The following is an 18644-nucleotide window of genomic DNA, read 5'->3' as shown; positions in this document are numbered from 1 at the left end:
TGTGCAATGGCCAAATGCTTTTCTCCTTTCCGATAAACAAAGGTGGGCTGTATTATCTGCTATTTTGTATCCTCGTAAATTACCTAAAGTGACAGGTACTTGCTTTCCTGCCCAGAAATCTTTAGTGTATGTCAGCTAAAAGTACACAAGAGGTAAACAGCTAAAGCACTGTCATGTCTGTCACTGATATTTATCTTTGCAGTATTTTTCTTAGATTTACTTTAAAATCTCCTTTTCAAAGCCAGCCTCACCCCTGGCCCTCCCACAGAAACAGCTGGCTTACTTTGCAGACTTTTCCTCAGCTGTGGTCCTGGATCTAGAGGGGGCCTGGAGGACAAGAAGTGTGGAGCATGTAAAGGAGGAATATGTGAACAGTTCATTTATAAATTGTAATGAGAGTTGTGACTTTAGAATCACTTTCTGAGCAGCCCTACAGTTAAGATAATGTTGAAAATGCTGTGTAAATTTTAGATTTCCACAGTGGCTGGGGCAAGTCAGGGAAGAGGGTATTAGGCCATGAGATAAAACTTTATGACTTCTGCTATCACTGGAGTAGAAGAGAGGATAGAAGCTATATCATAGGGATTCCCTGGGACATCATGACAAGAGGTCTGACAGGAGCTTATTTAGACCTGGTCAGAAAGTGGGAATTTTTGAGGTTTACTCACACGTAAGTAGAAAGCTGTATTACCGTAGAAAGCTGTATTACTATATGATCCGGATAGATAGATTGAAGACATCTTTTCAATGTCATCTTTTTGATGTTATTGTCTCTAAATACCAATAAATTACTAACTGAAATAAATAGATGGTACATATATACATGTTCTTTGTATACATCACAAATGGTCTAGATTCACATTTAGAAAGTCACTGTTCCAACTGAATCCTGCATCGCATCAAATGACATGAGCAGAATCACACTGATGCAATACTGGAAGAATCTAATCAATCAGAAACAAATTCTTCAAATTCCAACTATAGCTACAAATGCAAATTAACTAGAAAAATACTCTGCATTGTCATGGTTATTTCTACCTGGTTTATATCAACAGAAGTCTGTCCCATTAAACCCACGAGAACAGGGGTATTATTTAAAAATAACTTAAACTCCAACAGAAAAAAACGGATACTTCTGTGGAGATGTGAACACAAGGAAATCCTATTACAGTAAAAAGTAAAATTAAGATAGGAAGTGGAAGGAAAAGGAAGAAAAGGTGTGAGTAGCAGAGTAATCACATATCAGGTCTCCTTCTCCACGAGACAGAGAAGAAAAGTAGAACCATTTGATGCCTCTGGTGTCATGCAGTGATATCAAGTCACCTGTTCATCATCTCATAGTCACAGGTTTTCATGCATGTTATTGATGAACAGCCATGTTAAAAATGAGGAGGCTATGTCGCCCGAATATCAAATAGCAAAGCTAGTTTTTAAAAAAATGTGTCATTTTGGATTCCAGAATAAAATTCACAATAAAAATGTGAAAAGCCCTGAATATGAATCAAAAAAGCCACTTAAAAGGATTGTTGCTGGGGCTCAAGTCCGCACTTAATGCTTTGGTAGCTGCTACTGCATGAGCGGAATACACTGACTTGAAGGAAATGTCAGCCCAGCTGAGTCAAACTACCTCTTAATGCAAGAACAAATAGCATATGACAGGGCCCAAGGGGCCTGAAGAGCAAACAAATAGTTTGTCCCTGTCCACTCTGAATGTAGTGGTGTAGTTGACATAGGCCTCTAGACAAGTAGCATACTCAGCAAAGGGTCATTATCATTAGTGTCCCTGATCACATAAGAATCAGAGGCATCAGAGGACGCTGGGTTTTCAGTATGTTGCCAAGGAGAATTTCATAAGCCTGAGGATTTTTCTTGATCAAGGGTCTAAAATAGTTCCCAACCAAACTATAAAACTTGCTCAGAGATTGTCAACACCCAGCTAAGTGACACAGAAAAAATTGAGCTTTTTGGCATATGTTTCTGGAAACCTAATGAGATTATTTATCTGAAGTTGAGGAGGGAACCTCCTGTCTTTTTTCCTGAAGCTGGGTATAGTATTCTAAGTATATGAACAATGGCTGTGCACATTTGTCTCCTCATTGCCCACCCAGCTACATACACTCAAATGTACACACACATTTCTGCTAAGTGCGACTCAGGATGAATTTGTGTTGCCCCTGCCATTGTAGTGCTGCCCTTCCATGAGCTGAAACTCTGAGCTTTCTCACAGGAACCAAAAAAAGTGATAGGAGGTCTGGAGGGGAACATTTCTCAAGCAAAAACTGGTAAAATAAGTTCAATGTGATCATTTTCCATGACTCCCCTAAACCAGGCATGAAGGTAAGGTTTGAAGAGGTGAAAGCTCACTGGTTAACCATAATAATGGTTTATATTTATGTCCCTCAGCTTTGGAGATTTCCATCATGTACTCTAAAATTTACACCCTTTGTTAAGGATTTACAAGGCTAACTTTATGCAGTGCTAATATGCAATGATAACTAAGCTGCAACACAGCAGGTATTTAACAGCAGATTTCACTTTCTGCTTCTGTTTTACAAGTTCACTACAACCAACATGAGCAACAGGGAGTAGCTCAGTAATCACTGTGTTATCTTAGACCTGTTTTTAACAAGGTTATAGAATGAAAAAATTTGAATGATAGCGGGTGGTATATGTTAGCCCTCTAACTGTTGCTACCGTTTGTAGTTGTGCTATAAACCATGGGAATAGAACAGTATCAGATTTTTTTTTTTTTTAGAGTACTGTGAAATCTTGCACAAGTGTTTTTGAGATGAGAAAGCAGTGTCAGGAAAGAAGAGGAGAATTTTCCAGCAGAAAAAATCAACAGGCTTTTTTTATAAAGTTAAGGGTAACAGAAGATCCACTCAGATCAAGGCAATGGAAAAAAAAAACTCTTCAGCTTTAAACTGGGTTTAAAGGAAATAACGTATTCTTATAAACTTTGACTTGCGAAAGTGGTAGCTTTTATCATAAGGTATAAAGGCTACACACTTCATTTAAGTGGCAAAAAACACTCTTATATTTTATGATGTCACTTCACTGTGGGTTTATTTTTTTACAAATGAAAAATTATTTCTTCAGGTACATTCTTCTACCCCTCAAAGATTGCTAGTTCTGCAGCTTGAGTAGATATAAATGGGAAATATTAAAACCAGAAGATACATTGGCTGTGTGCCTTGTCTCCCTCTCATTAAATTGCTCATATAAAAGTCTAAAAGTTAACTATTTTGTTACTTTTCTATGTAAGGAAGATTCATGCTTTAGAAGCATATTCTCAGCATGTCCTGAGGTATCAAAATACTTTAATGAGCAAGATTCTTACAGTAAACAGCTCTATATCAGTGTCCTTAGTAGTCTTGATAATTAACGTGAACTCTTCAGTAAGGCTTCTGAGGATAAAAAAAAACTTCAACGACCTCTGGGCAGAGAGAGAGGGAAAGAAGAAGAAAGCACTGTAATTCAGCCCATAAGCTTGCACAGGGCACTAGGTACCAACTACTGTATTAGATAAATTCTTCTTTGTAGATTTAGGGAAAAAGTCAGACAGTGTGAGATTGTAGCCAATATTAGGATAGTTTCTGAATATGACAATGAAAGCATTTAACAATAAACTGCAGGTTTTCTTTCTCTGTCGCACTGGGTTTTCTTCTCTAAAGCCCTGTGCATCTGGGCACTGAATCCTTACAAATTTCGTTGCTGATTAACCTGTGAAAGGAAGGATCAGTAAGAGTGTGTCATTAGTGTAACATACATAGGCAACAAATTCTCATTACAACTTAACGCCATCCACACAGAGGGTCACAGGGAATGGCTAATGGTAGCCGACAAATGTTGGGTGTATTAGTCACAAAACATTTGCTGAATTCCATCAGAATGTCGTGACAACCTTCACAGCTAGTCCCAGCGAGCTGCCGGAGTCAGTGGAGTTTGCCTGTGACAAGCCGTCACTCTGTCTTGGTTGAGCTTTATAGCACCAGTCAAAGCAGTCAGAGAAGATTGAAGTGACAGAGGCCCACTGAGTAAATAGTGAAACATGCAGCACATCATGAAATATTCAGTCAGGGTGTAAAAGCTCTAAATGCTTTTTCAATTATTAGCACCTGCACTGGCTGCATACATCTAACACTAACAGCATGTTAATTGCCACAATTTGTTAGGGTAGTTGTAGGAGAAATTTCAAAGGCATGAGACATTCTCTAGTGTGTCTTCAGTTTCTATCTTACCTTCAGCAAACCCACTTCTTCCTCCTAAAATTACGTATGTGTGTGCATACACTCGAGAACACACATCCACATCCAAAGTCGGGAAAACTCAAAATTCCTGGCCCACACACAAGGAGAGTTTGAAGACCCCAAATCTCAAGCAGTAGACTGCTAAACATCTCTTTGTGGGCAAAATCCAAATATAGTATATCTACCTGAGAAAGGCATAATTGCAGACTTTAACAAACACAGAGGAGGTTAAAGAGGAGTTGTGCTGTTCCCAGGGGTGTTTTGCCGTTGATTTTATATAAGGAGAATGTTATTGCAGGGCAGAATAAAAAGTAGCCAAGACATTGTTTTAGTGTGATGTGCAAAGACTAACAGATTACAGTTTATTTTCAAACAATACCAGGGTCCCTACTCATCATACAGCAATTCTCATTCCCAGTGCTCAACATAAGGAGCAGTTCCACTGCAGATCAATGAGGGTATATTACTTTAATGCTCAAAATTGTGTGTGAATGATAGCAAGAGGGTTAAGACAAAGGTGACAGAATCCAAGAATATGCTGAAGAACAGTCATTTAATGAGGCAGCCATTTGGTCCCAAATGGTCTTTTCAGTTCTGTGTGTCCCCAGTCATTACTCAGAAGTTCCAGACTCAAAAACTCCAAGTAAATAAGTTTGCAGTAGTTATAAATGTGTGCTAGGAAAGCAGCGCTCTTTAAAATGTAATGTTGACTTCTTCGCAATAGGTTTGCTGGAAGTGGGATTTATGGTTTTGCTTTAGGCTGTTGTCTTCCAGGCAGGCTTTTTGGGGTTGCAGCTGTAGCATGGCATTTCGCGTTGTTTTCAAGTTTAATTGATCATAAGTGGCATTATATGCTTTTCAAAACCTTGAAAAGATGGTATTTTGCTCTTCATTTTAAGTCATGCATATGTAATATCTGCCATAAGAACCAGAGAAGCTATTTTTAAACGGGGGTTATGGATGAGGGAAAATTAACTTTTGCTCCTTTTCTCCCATGCATGCTGTACATGCTGTCTTTTCCTAGCTGGAATGACCAAATGCTTTGGTCACTGCAAGCCATAATAGCCAACATCTCAATTAAAACAAACACTATGGATTTTAATTGGTAGAAGATGGTTTTCTTCCTATAATTTGAATTTTTCAAGCAGATGACTTTACAGCCCTGGAGAACATAATAGCTGCAGCACTAATACAAGCATTTCCACAGTAACCTGCCAATGTGAGTCAAGCATGGCTTGACAGGGCCATCTTCAAGGGTGAGGGGGGCAGAGAGGCTCTAGAAACATTCAGTCCATGATTTGGCTGTGAGGGCAACAACTGTAATGCTTTGTGTAATATGAATTTTAATGGGAAGAGGGTGTCCAAACCCCTTAGGCAGATTTGACAGCCTTGGCCTCTGTGTGTCTGTATTAATTAATTTTTAGTATTTGCAAAACAGGTTTAGATCGTCAGATTAATGAGAGTGTGTGTGTCCAAAGTAGTAATACTATTTTATTACTGTATTACTTCATAAAATGACCATGGTTTCTAAAAAAGAAGAAAAAAAGGCCAAAGATCAATTCAGGTTTTAAGTACATAAGCGTATCTTCTAACATCTGAGGACAAAGCTGGACCTAGTAGTAAACAGTTTTCAACCTCCACGCTTTACTGAGAATGAAAAATCATTGGTTAAAGAGAGATTAAAATAGTAGCTTAGCCCAGAAGATTGAAATTTAATAAACACATATACATGTAAAAAATCATAAAAAACACAAAGCGTGGCTAGTCTTATCATGGTTTCCTTCTCAGGCAATAATCCATTCTCCTAGAGTAAAAGTACTACGACAGTGTCTGTTAGCATACTTTCTAGTTGTGTGATCCATCCTGTTTGCTTCTTTTAAGGCTCCCACTTGCTGTACTCAAAGCAGTGAAACAGAGGATCCAAACAGTTTATCATATTGCAAATAAGTGCATGTGTTGATTTAAAAAAAAATTAAATTTTTTTAAAAAATCACAATTTGTTACCTAAAATTTCAATAGGGAGTTATAGCTGATGATTTACATTCTCCGCCCCTTCCATAGCACACTTCTGTTTAAACCTAAGATAACTAGAAAATAAAGTATCAAGGTAAAATTCTAATAAATCTTTGGTACAAGCTACTTTGAATATTCCCTTTTAGGATGCAAGACCCTTACCCAAAAGAGAACTGCGCTAGGCTTTAAGCACACACACACAAAAAATTGCCTCAGACTTCAAGGTAGTTAATGTCAGATATCTGTTATCACTTGCTTTGTTATAAGATTCCTTTCAATTTGTATCATTTCTGTGACTGGGATTAGACTATTGCTAAATACTCATTTGCGTGAAAGCTTCAGGTGATCTATTTTGTTTTAAATCTCAGAGCAGAAAAGAAACACTGATTAGAAAATTAGAATGTGGCATTTTTTACAAATTGATTTATTATAGTTTCTCTGATGAAGGGAAAGGGAAAAGGAAAATTCCTTCCTATATGCATCTAATTTCTGAAAGAAAAAGGAGGAGATTTGGTCAGTGAATTTTGCTTTTGTTTCAGTGCTGTGCTACAAAAGGCTGGTGGAGAAATGTCCTGTGAAAGTTTAGGGGGAAAAAAAACCAAAACAGAAAGAAAAACTTTTCACAGTGGAAGCTCCTGAAGATTCCTAACCTTTTGGCAAAATTTCTTATTTTGAAACACATAACTAACACATTCCATCAGAAAAAATAGCTAGGACAGAGTACCACTAAGTGTTGTCTGAACATTAGTGCAACCTTCAAATGGAATTGTATCCATGCTTGCAGACCTTACTGTACCACATGCAACTCTGAGCAGCAAGGAGTGCCCTATGAACAGCATCACAGTTAGCTCTCAGCCAAAACTACCATGGCTGCAGCTCGCTGATGAATGGAGTAAGCGAATGCAGAGTCTAGATATTTTTCTAGAAATTTTTAAAAAATACCAAAAAACCCACAAAAAAAACCTTTGGTACAGCTTTTGCACCAAGAAGTCACCTCTGCTTCCCACAGAAGAGGGAGCACACTTACGCAAGGCCTTTCATGACTAAACCTGGAGTAGGGTCAGAGACTCCAGGTAGTCCCCTAGAGAGTCCTCTGCTGCCAGCGCGTTGATAGTGAAATGCACTGAGCTGTATCTCTGTTGAGTGAATGTAAAAAAGCTTTGAAAACATAGTGGTTTTTTTTCCAGATGAGTCTGACTTATGCCTTTGCCATGTAGTGCATTGCTTTTTCTTAAAGCATCAAAAGATTCTGGTTTAAATGGAACATTGTATTAATAGTTTCTCAAATTCTTTTAAGTGACTTTATATGGAGTTGATCCTGTTTGAGTGAAATGAATGAGAATTCTTCCACTGATTTCAATGGATATATAATCAGTGGCTATAAAATTACACACATTAATCACCCTGGTGGAATTAGAGATTATCCCTTTCTTAGGCACGTAAGCATAACTTTTTTAGGAATGGTAACTTATCATACTATATTCAGGGTAAATTAATCTATATCATACACAGTGTTCAAAGTCTGCTTTAGTAGACAATGTAGAAGAGAGGTTCTTACCACAGTCTGCTGGCTCATATGCTTTAAAAGGAGTAAACTTTCCAGTTTTGAGAGTTCAGCCAATATAGGCATTTCTTTAACAGACTTCAAAAGGCAAACTACTTTAAAATTCAGCTCCTTGTCTCAGAGTACTTAGCATAATCCTATATTGCAAATATTTTCTTCTTTGAAATGTTACAATTCTGTATCAGGATATTTCAAGCATTCATGACAAAAACCTTAAGTAAAGACTGTAGTTTTGCCAGACAAAGCTCTTTTCCTTCCTTGAATTTAAGATTTTAGGGTCAGCTTACCCTGTGCCTTGTAAACACGGTCCTCTGTCTAATGCTCTTCTATAATGCAGTTACTTAGGGGTCCTCACTAGCATCTGAGAGTGTTGGAGTCACTTAGTACTTAGCTTAATGTTTGATTTTAGCACATAAATTAAAGAACTGTATGTGTTTGTGCTTAGATGTAACTATATTGCTGGAGAGCAAGTTTACAAAAATGTCTGTTATTTGCTTCTCCTTTGAGAAGCCTTGTGCTTTAAAATCTTGCTGCAAAAACACTTAGAAGGTTATCACAGGTAGAGTTGTCCAAGAAAATGGACATTGTTGTTTGGTATTAAAATCATGTGCTCCAGATGTGGGCATTTGTTAGTCAGTCTGCTCTAAAATGACATACTGTTGAATCTTTAAAGGGCTTCAGTTTGGGAAAGCAAAATATGATTGGGCAAATTGCTAAAATATTTAAAGTGCAGCCTGTTAAAGCTTTTACTGCGAAGAGCATCACGTCAGAAGTTGTATGTGGTAAAAGCAAGTAATTGGCTTTCCGTACTTGTGCCAGTCAGTCAGCATGGGGTTCTGTTCCTCTCCCTTCTACTTCATTGCAGATGCTAACAGCAACTCCGATATTTATTTTGGAGGGGTGAAACTGGAAAGAAAAAAAAATTTTATGGATGTGATAGTGTCAGAAAGCCCTGTTTAAAATTAAATGGTTATTGGTGTAGAAAGAGTATAGAAAATCTTTGAAACTGCACCCAAAATTTAAAAATTAACTTTTTTTCTTTTCAGCTTTTGTTTAAAAGTGTTCACATTGAAAGCATGTTAAAAGTGTAAATACATTTCATTTTTTTACTTTTATACCTCTTTGTACACAGCTCTTGGGATATCTTTCCATCCATAATTCATAATATTTTCCACTTGTGTTGTCCTCAACTTGTTTTTCCCCAGGCATGACCCCTTGTTAATTCCTGGCAATGAGCAGATTGACAATATGGATGCCAATGTGAAAAAATACGACTCTACAGGGATGTTTCATTGGTGTCCAGCCAAGGACATTGAAAAGGTCATTTTGGTAGGTATTGATGATTGTTGTGTTTGAAAAGAGGTTATCTGAACCATAGAACTGATGTCTAATAGATTAATAAATTAATCTCTACTATCATTAAATCCAGCATATTGAAATCAGAAACACAGCATGGTGAAATCAAAGCTAGCATTTTGGTTAAAGAATTGTGATTATATAAATCTGTATGCCAAATGCAACAATAAAAATTGGTCCAAAATAGAGAATTTCTTTTTCATAAGCTTAAATTTGCATATTGAGTTTAAATCTTTAGAGAATTAAGATTGGAAATATTTAAATGTTTACATACCCCTTTTATCTCTTTACACAAGGCAGTAATGATTCTAATACAGGCAAGTGTTGCTTTGCATTATCTCTTATTTATTTATGTGAATTTTGCTCTCTTAGAACTTCTCTCTCAATTTCCAACATTTCAAGATGCCCAAATAGGCCAGAGTAAGTAGTACTACTACTCTGCCTTTCAAGCATGTTGCAGTGAGCCTAGTCTATGTTTGTTTTGTTTGTTTAACTGGGGAAACCATCAAACTGACTCAAGTCATTAAAAATAATTAGAAGGCCTATCACAGTCTATTTTGCTCGGTGAAAGTTTGTGCCACTTGTGTTCATGTACTCATACCTAAGAGTAACAAGCAACTAACTCCAGATCTTATATGCAAAACTGATGATATTTGAAATGAACTCCCTGGTGGATCTTCACTTTGTCGCACTTCATAAAGCTTTTCCTGAGTCTGCTCTCTTAGATTTTCCTGCACTGTGGTGTGGTGTAGCCGACGATGGTGACAGCCCCAGTTTATTCTAGCATCAGGGGTGAAAAGCTTGTCTCCACTTCTCCTCAGGGGTTTCTGTAATAACCATGACATTGCCTGGAATTGCAATATCGGTGTTTAAACAGTCAAGCAAGTAAATTCCAAATTCTAGAGACTGAGCTGTGAGTCGGAGTTTGGTTGAACAGCTTTAAATAGTATGCATTTATATGTATTCATCGGGCAAGGAGAGGCAGCCCTGCTGTACAGTACTTTGTAATAGACAGAGATAGAAATCTGCCTTCATGCTCTAAACACATTTTAGCAGACAACCTTTACATGTTGTCCCACTTTGAAAAGTGTTTCTCCAAAAATGACGCTGTGGGGTGCCTCATTTATCATCTCTTGGTGATGCCATGTCAGTTTTTCCCCCTACTAGCCTGTGAATCTGTAAGTCTGACCAGGTTCTTTCTGCTTCATGCATCATCACCAATAAAGACACTGTCAGCAAAATGCTTCCCTACCCCTTTTCAAACTCACAGTCCACAATTTATGTCTGCATTCGTATCCATGCAAATTTAACGCTGTCCTTAGAGACCACACAAGTACAAATTAGTACATAATTTGAAGACAATGGGATTTCCCAGGTTGTCTTCTAATTGATACTTGATAATGCCTCAATCAGAAAAGAATTCATTTTTCTGCCCAAGGCCTGTTTTGGCCCTGCAAGGTTCCAGCAGTGTCAGGTCGTAAGAACTTTTTTTGACATGCAGTCAAATGTATGTGGCTACATACAGATCAATGACTATAGAGTGACATTTTTTACATAATTTCTTTCAAGACTTGGTCTCTGTCTTGTAAAGTCTGAGTATTCCAGACCCATAGGCAGAGGCATGGGACAACTTACATGCTTCACCTGAGCATTCGCTCATGTCTTCTGCTGTTTGAAGGGCCAAGACCACTCTCTTGCTAGAGTTGTATGAAAATCAGTCTAATTGTCTCAGAGAAATTGAAAGCTCATGTATTTTTTAACTGATGAGAAAACTTCTACTCAGAGTTTCCGTTCTTCTTACATAGTGAACACCTCTGCTGCATATTCCAATCTGTATTGCACATTGTCATGCTTCCATAAGTTAGAGAAAGGACATATACTATGGATAAGTGAAGGGAAAATTTTGTAGTTCACCATTGTCTTAGTTTTATTAATTGGCAAAACTTCTATGTAATGGTACTGAGTGTACAACTTCTTGGCAATATGATATCAGTGGATCTGCAGCTATTTGATGGAGTGCAATAATGCTAAGACTGACTCCAGAAACGAAGGTCATTTTTTCCTAATGACTTTATTTAATCATCTTAGTGTTTGAGTTGCCTGCTCAACTGACATTACCACTGATGAAACTAGTGCAAAAATTTATTCTTGTCACTGAGACAAGAAGATAATTCTGAATATCATTCAAATGTTCTCCATGAGACTTTTTTCCTTCTATCTATTCAACAACTCAGGAAGTCCAGTGGGCCTGAAAAGTTAGTATTAGTCACGATCTGGCACAGTAGTTTTTTGTTACTGAGAGAAGCTCTGTGGAGTATGGTGGGCATCCATTGTAAAGCAGAGCAGTGTAGAGTGTTCTCTGATTGCTTCTCAGGGCAGTAGCAGCTTGTCCTAAAATAAGAACTTTGACTCTAAGAGAATATGGTCCTCAATTCACAAGATGTGTGTAATACCACAAAGCCCTACTAAGATCATTGGGCACTCACATTTTCCTTTTTAAATTGGTCCTGAAAAAGCTCCACTAGTCACTCGTCAGCTAAGGCATGGTTTTGCATCTCTTTTCTATAATCCGTCTAATGGCTAAACGCATAGTAGATCAAATTCTGTTCTTAGCTAAACCCATAGTACTTTGATTGTAACCAGAGTCTTAATCCACATGTGTAGAAGCAGATATAGGACCAGAATGTGATTCAGTACAATGTCTTCCCAAACACTGAAGGATTTGCAAACAAGAACAAAATTTTCTTCTGCTGAGCACGTTTAATGAAGGATAAATAAGGGTAAAATGAACAGCTATTATCAAACTGCTTCTTTGTGCATGAACAATATTTACAGTTGTGTTTTTCCTGGTTTAAAACTCAATATATGATTTAAGCTTCCCTTTGTTTCATTTCTCCCTTGTCTTTTTGGTTTGTTTTTCTTTTTAGACTCGAAGCGAAGCAGCGATGACAGTTTTAAGTGGGCATGTAGTCGTTTGCATATTTGGGGATGTTAAATCTGCTTTGATTGGATTAAGAAATTTAGTGATGCCATTACGAGCCAGCAACTTTCACTACCATGAACTCAAACACATTGTGTTTGTGGGTTCACTTGAATACCTGAGAAGGGAATGGGAGACACTGCATAACTTCCCCAAGGTTTCAATCTTGCCTGTAAGTCCAAAGCCATATTATTGATACTTTGTTATTTAGGACACCAAGTGGACAGATTCACATTGACTTTGATCTTAGGCTTTTTTACTTTTGTCTACTTATAGGCCTGAGGACTTAGATTTTCCCTTTACTGTGTCTATGAAAACACAGCCCTGTGAGACCTTATTAGAAGATACTTGCTGCAGTGTTCGGTTCCTCATCCTCCTCACCGGATGAATTTCAGCTGCCATCAAATGTATTAGCTGTGTTATATATCGAACATTCACTGTAGTGCACTGCATGTAGCCAGTTCTGATGTTGTGATTTCCCTGACAGAATGACAGTAGTTATTTATGACATTATTTATGTATTTATACCCACAAAACCTTTGAAAAAAATTACTGTTACTCTACGTGCATAATATCTATCTATATTCATAAAAAATTCCTGTAGGCTGGCCTACTTTATAAGGAACATTGCCACGGCATTTCAGTTCAGAGTCCTACCATACTCATGTATGGAAGTATGGCAAAACCCTGACCCTTTTGAAATCGATGCAAAGCTCCTATTGATTTTAGTAGGGGCAACCACTAAAACCACAATTCAGAGGTCCTTTTTCTCCTATATATCATTATCATTCACTCGTGTGCCCAAAATGTAGAAACACGAGCTCTGGGACAAACAAATGAAGCCCTCCAAGCTAGTGATCATAGGTGGTCATAGCTATTAAATGACCCACAAAGATGTAGGCAGAAGGGAAACGAGCCCGTGGTGTAAGTATGAAAGAGAGTGCTTTGTACGTTACAGAGTAAAGTTAGTTTGTATGTTTTTGTCGGAATGAAAAATTATGAATTTACCAGTTCTTAATGATTACATTTCAGCAGTTAAAACTAAATAAATCAATGATGGATATAACCTAAACTGAATAATTGGGAAAATAGCTACAGAATGGAAAGACTGCCGTCGCTTCTGATTAATTCAGGCTGTAGGTCTTTGTTACTGTAAATGCAGTTTTAGTGTTAGCCCATGGCTTTTTTTCTGTAAACTGATCCAACAGATGGTGTCACAAGATTCTCTGCTGTCACAAAAATGGTGTCAATATCAGATTTGGTCAGTTAATATCCTCCTCTTCCTGCCAATCCCTTTTAATTCCAGTCACTGTGAAGGCTAAAGACTAAGGAATCAGAATTAAATTAATAATATATTGAACTGCGGAGCAGAATAGAAGCCAGATACTACTTCCAAACTATCCAATATATAATGTGTATCCATTATTATAATGCATATTTATAAAGTTTCGATTCTGAATTCCGAAGAGGCATTAAGGAAATACACCATCTTTACATTCCTCAATCATTTTGCACCCAAATTTAGAGTAGTTTTGGACTAATTTCAAGTTAAACAGCTTAAATAGTTAGTTAAAGCACCTTTAAAAATACAGAATATGTAAAGAAATTGTATCTTACACAGTAATCAAGGGTACTGAAGACCACACAGACTTTATTACTGCTTTTTCTTCTTTTTTTTTCAGCCTATCTGGTTCAAAATGGCGATATAAAGTTAAAAATATCAGCATTATTCTGATCTAATTATACTAATTTAAAAGTCTACTAAAGTTTCTGGATCATACTGGTAGGAATCATGTGGTAAAGGGAGGCCACTCATTTCCTACTTCTCTGTGCTTTGGTTCACGAGGTAAAACGTGCTGCTGATATCTGATGGGGATGTGGTTACAGCTGAATATAAAAACATTTGTTCTGGTTTAAAAAAAAAGTGGAAATTTCATTTAAAGTTTGTATTAAAAGAGGCATTTAAGCTGCTGAGTAAGCTCTTAAAAAGTAGGCAAATGCCAATTTTAAATATCCTCAGGCAGCCTTAATTCTATCCCTTTGCATAAAATAATTAGGACTAAGCCTTTAATTAATTACATGATTGCATATTATTTTTCCCCACAGGAATCCTGCTTCACTTGGTGCACAGTACAGACACAAAGGGCAGAATTAAGGTGGCAGGAATAATCATATCCTAACTTTTGAGTACTTTATAACTAAATCATGTCTGTTCAATATATACTGTTTTCCACAAGGTTTCATGCCTCAAATTATTGAAAGTAACGTGGAATAGTGAGGCTGGTATCTGAAACTAGATGGCAATCACTGAATAAGAATTGAGCTCTGCCTTCACTTTGTGCATTTTAAATTCACTTTTGCATTGAGTATTCTCAGTGGAGTTCAGGAGACGTTCACCATGAGTGATTAGGAGACAGAAGAGTAGGGTCTTGACTCGGTTTTATGAAAGTCGCTGTGTGACAAGGGGGCAGCTTAGTTCCTCATGATCATTAGGTTTTTTGGGTACCAAACTATGGGAGGCAGCAGAGCAGAATCTAATTTCCATAAAAAAATCTTTTTTTTCCTGGACCTCGCAGCCCCTGTGACATACACTTAATATTCTATGACTAGAGATGTGGACTGTTGGATGTGAAAGGCAAGTGTTATCTTTAAACAAAACATAATGGGTTAAGTGTCATCTCTCATTTGTGTTAACTATGAAAAAACCCACGGACTACCACAACATTTCATTTTAATTATTGCATTCTCTGATTGAGAATGTGGAAGCGGGGAATGTTGCATGAGTTGTGCTCATTAAGATAAAGTTGTGCTTCTGTTTCAAAGGGTTTAATCACACAACTTTAAAGATCAGGGTGTTTTCCTTCTAGAAGCACCAAAAACATGCATTGAAAAGGATTAACCTTTTTTGTGTATTGCTTCAGGTACAAAAAAGTAGCTTTATCCTGATTGCATTTCAAATGTGTAAGACACATAATGCTTTCCTGTTTAAATTGCTATTCTTTTGCCCAAGACCATTGTGACTTGGTAGTAGATAAATAGACATTTAAAACACACCCCTTGTTATATTCAGAGAGCCAGAGGTTCCCACATGATAGCAACTTAAATCAAGACAATTTCAAGTCACTTATGAGATGTAGAATGCTGGCATTATTCCTGTTTCTTGTTTGTTAGTAATAGCTTGACTGAGTATTGAGACTGAACCTAAAATGCTGCCATCAGCACCAACTACCCTTTAGATTAGCACACATCTCCTATTCCCTGGCACATAGTTAGACCAGCTTAATGTCAGAGCATAAAAAAGATACTTGTTAAATAATTTCCCAAAGCTCCTTCTCAATCTTTAATTTGTTTTTCTTTTTTTCCTCTCCTGCCCGCCCCTCCCCTTTTTTTCTCTGTGCCGAAGGGTACACCATTAAGTCGGGCTGATTTAAGGGCTGTCAACATCAACCTCTGCGACATGTGCGTTATCCTGTCAGCCAATCAGAATAATATTGATGATGCTTCGCTGCAGGACAAGGAATGCATCTTGGCGTCACTCAACATCAAATCTATGCAGTTTGATGACAGCATTGGGGTCTTGCAGGCTAATTCCCAAGGTAAGGACTGCCCTATAATACTTCTTTGCAGTGCCTGCAGGGGACAGGACCTGGCAGGAAGAATATCCCTCACTCAGTAATTCAAAGAGCCCTACATCAGCTTGCTTGACAGTTAAACCTGCTGATTGGTATGATGGCTTTTAAGGGGACAGTCATCTAGTTTCTCTGCTACATCACAAAGCACATCTGGCAGAGGAAAAGTGAATGAACATGAAACTGGCATTTTTTCTCATCTTAAAATTTTCCTAAAAAATATATAAAGTTATTGCTTTCTCACCCTGCCCTGCTCTGCACCTTTCTTACCAGGACAATTGCTGTTACATAGCCAAAGCTAACTCATACTCACTTTGGAATACCTGAACCCACTGTCTAACAAGATTTCTTTTTTATGTAAGGCACATTGCAACCACAGAGAAAAAAAGCTGAGTAATACAAGCCAAAAAGAAAAATAAAAAGAACACGAATTTTAAATTGTCTTTATAGTTCCTGTGCCTTCTTGCTCAAAAAGCCACTTAGAATTAACTCAAAGCTGATTTCTTCCCATGGTTTGACATGTACTCGTCCCATTTAAGGACATTGAACAAAATCCATCAGTCTTTGCTGAGAGTAGGGGACTGTTTCATAGGTAGCCAAAGGCTATTTTACACCAACTGTGCCTGTGTAAAGCAGCTTCAAAGCAGTCATAAGCACCCTGGCAAAGACCATCAGTGTAAAAACAATCATCTTGCCATCCCTGAAGAGTCCTCTAGCTTATGCAGCTGAAGTCCTACCTTTGATAAACCTATTAAGTGCTGCAGTACATGTTCCCTGTGGATCTAGCCCTGCTATAAATGTAGGTGTAGAAAGGATAGTGCTTTGGTTTGCAATTTCCCCGTGAGCCTGACGTAGAGATAGTTTTCCCTCAAGTTCTGTGAGAACTAAGATTAAGTTCAGTTTCTCCTCTTTACACTCTAATCAGGAAATAGGAATGATGAGCCAAAAATCAGAGGCAGCGGTGTAACTTCTTGAATACGGAAACTTCTTGAAAAATTCTTTCTTAGAATCAGCAATAAAACTGTGGAATTTAATACTGGAATTAAATTGTACGAGGAAACTAAAAGTTTTAAAATTTTCAAAGTCAGATTGGATAGTTCTCTGGATAACAAGTAGATTTAGAGAACAGGAAGGAAGTGTTTTTTCAATCCCATGGATGTTTGAAGTTTCAAATCTGTGGCCTGGAAGCAATACAACCCCAAATATTTTAGAGTTCTTCCCTTAAAAAATTGTGAGACTGACTTGCTCACACTATGATAGCTTATAGTCATGATTAGGAAACTCACTGCAGAAGTGGAAGACAGGATGGAGGTTCCTTGTTTTGCTGGAAACAGTCCCCCATTTAGACCTGGGATTTGAAACTTTGTATCTCAAAACCAAATGTGTACTTTCACTATCAGGCTATTGGCTATTCTTTAGTGGGTCTCTCGCAGTCTCCTATCACCATGTAATTAAAATCATCAAGAAATAGAATCTGTTTGTCTTGCCCCTTTCCTCCCTTCTTTCCTGTTCTTGAGCGCAGGCAGTCTGAGAGAATTTCCTTCTTCTGCCTTTGCTCAGAGGTTAGTGATATTTCCAACACTTGGCTGTTGTATTTTACCTCTGTATTTTATCCAGGTTGCTGCTTCAGCATAGCCCCTATAGGTCAGGAAGCGTAGACTGGGACCGTGGTCCAAATCCCTTCAGCCCTATTCAGTGTTGCTGATGCAGAGAAGCAGAGGCACAATAGGTTAGCACATAGAAATTTTGGACATTTCTTCAGGTAAGTATCAGTCTGCAAGTCAAAAAAAAGGTGACTCTTTCTGTAGCTTTTCTGGGGAAACAAGGCATAACGTAAGGCAGGTAACCAGCAGCCTATTTTAGTTGGGAGCACTGACTAGGGAGGGGTTCTTCTAAAACCAGTTGCTTCAGAAAATAATCCTCCTCCCAGTAAATTCTCTGTTTATAGTATCCACAACTTCTGAATTGGTTGCATTGCTTTCAGTACAGTAAATTTTCTTGAAAGACCTTGAATACAATGATTAGACTGTCAGAAGCAATTAGATCAATAGATAGCACAAACTTTACTGGAAGTTATATCCAATGTGACATTTTTGTCTATGAAATGTAGCTTTAAAGTACGGTGGACACAACTATCATGACAATTATATAAACCAGGTGATTCAACTTTTGCTGGTCAACAAGCAGCATACTAGAACCACCTCACAGGTCCTTACTGGCAATTAAGTACCTTTATTTACAGAGCGAGTTGTCATTTTACCTTTGCTTAAACATTTGTGTATTATTTGACATACTTACTTATCCTTAACACATTAGCTGGTACAAACCTTGAGTATTGCCAATCTGAATTTTTCTAGGTCTGAATGTATGATTTTGAATTAAGACTTTTTTTAGAGTGTTCTGTGCTGTTCTTTTATGTTACTCTTTTATGTGATCATAGGAAACACTGACATTAGAAAATCTGGGTGTGTGGAAGAATGTCATTTGACCTGTGACAGGGTGTTGAAAAGAGAAGAAACAAAACAGAATATGTGAACAGCCTGAGAAACATATGGGCTAAGCTGTGAGATTTTTGGTGAGGGAATTAACAGTGAAATCTTACCCTTGCTATTGTAAGTAATAAGCTAGTATAATTCTGTAGTCACTAAGCAGTGGAATCTCATAGGAAAACCTGGTATATAATTTATGTTTATGACTCTGAAAAAGAAAAAAAATTACAGTCATTTAATTGATAGATTATTGAATGGACAAGGATCTTTCCAGTTTTCATCCATGATTATTTCACTCCGGCGTCAGACAAAAGATGAGACCAGTACAAGAAGGATGCAAATTTATTTAACCATCAGAGAAGC

The 18644-nt window shown here is 37.6% G+C and overlaps 1 protein-coding gene across 1 annotated transcript in view; it reads left to right on the top strand.

Annotated features, from left to right (window-relative positions):
• Positions 1 to 15759, top strand: part of LOC104075605 (calcium-activated potassium channel subunit alpha-1-like) — a gene marked incomplete at its 3' end in the record, with an annotated part of 73445 nt that extends 57686 nt beyond the window's left edge. The window contains exons 5-7 of the mRNA XM_009576163.1: positions 9033 to 9156; positions 12111 to 12335; positions 15567 to 15759. Coding sequence (XP_009574458.1) covers positions 9033 to 9156; positions 12111 to 12335; positions 15567 to 15759 — 542 coding nt within the window. The remainder of the gene's footprint in view (positions 1 to 9032; positions 9157 to 12110; positions 12336 to 15566) is intronic.
• Between the last annotated feature and the right edge of the window lie 2885 nt (positions 15760 to 18644).

Source organism: Fulmarus glacialis, unplaced genomic scaffold (genome assembly GCF_000690835.1).
Source record: "Fulmarus glacialis isolate BGI_N327 unplaced genomic scaffold, ASM69083v1 scaffold15504, whole genome shotgun sequence".
NCBI classification, from domain to species: Eukaryota; Metazoa; Chordata; class Aves; order Procellariiformes; family Procellariidae; genus Fulmarus; species Fulmarus glacialis.
The sequence above is the reverse complement of the archived record's forward strand: the minus strand, read 5'-3'. Positions and strand labels throughout refer to the sequence as shown.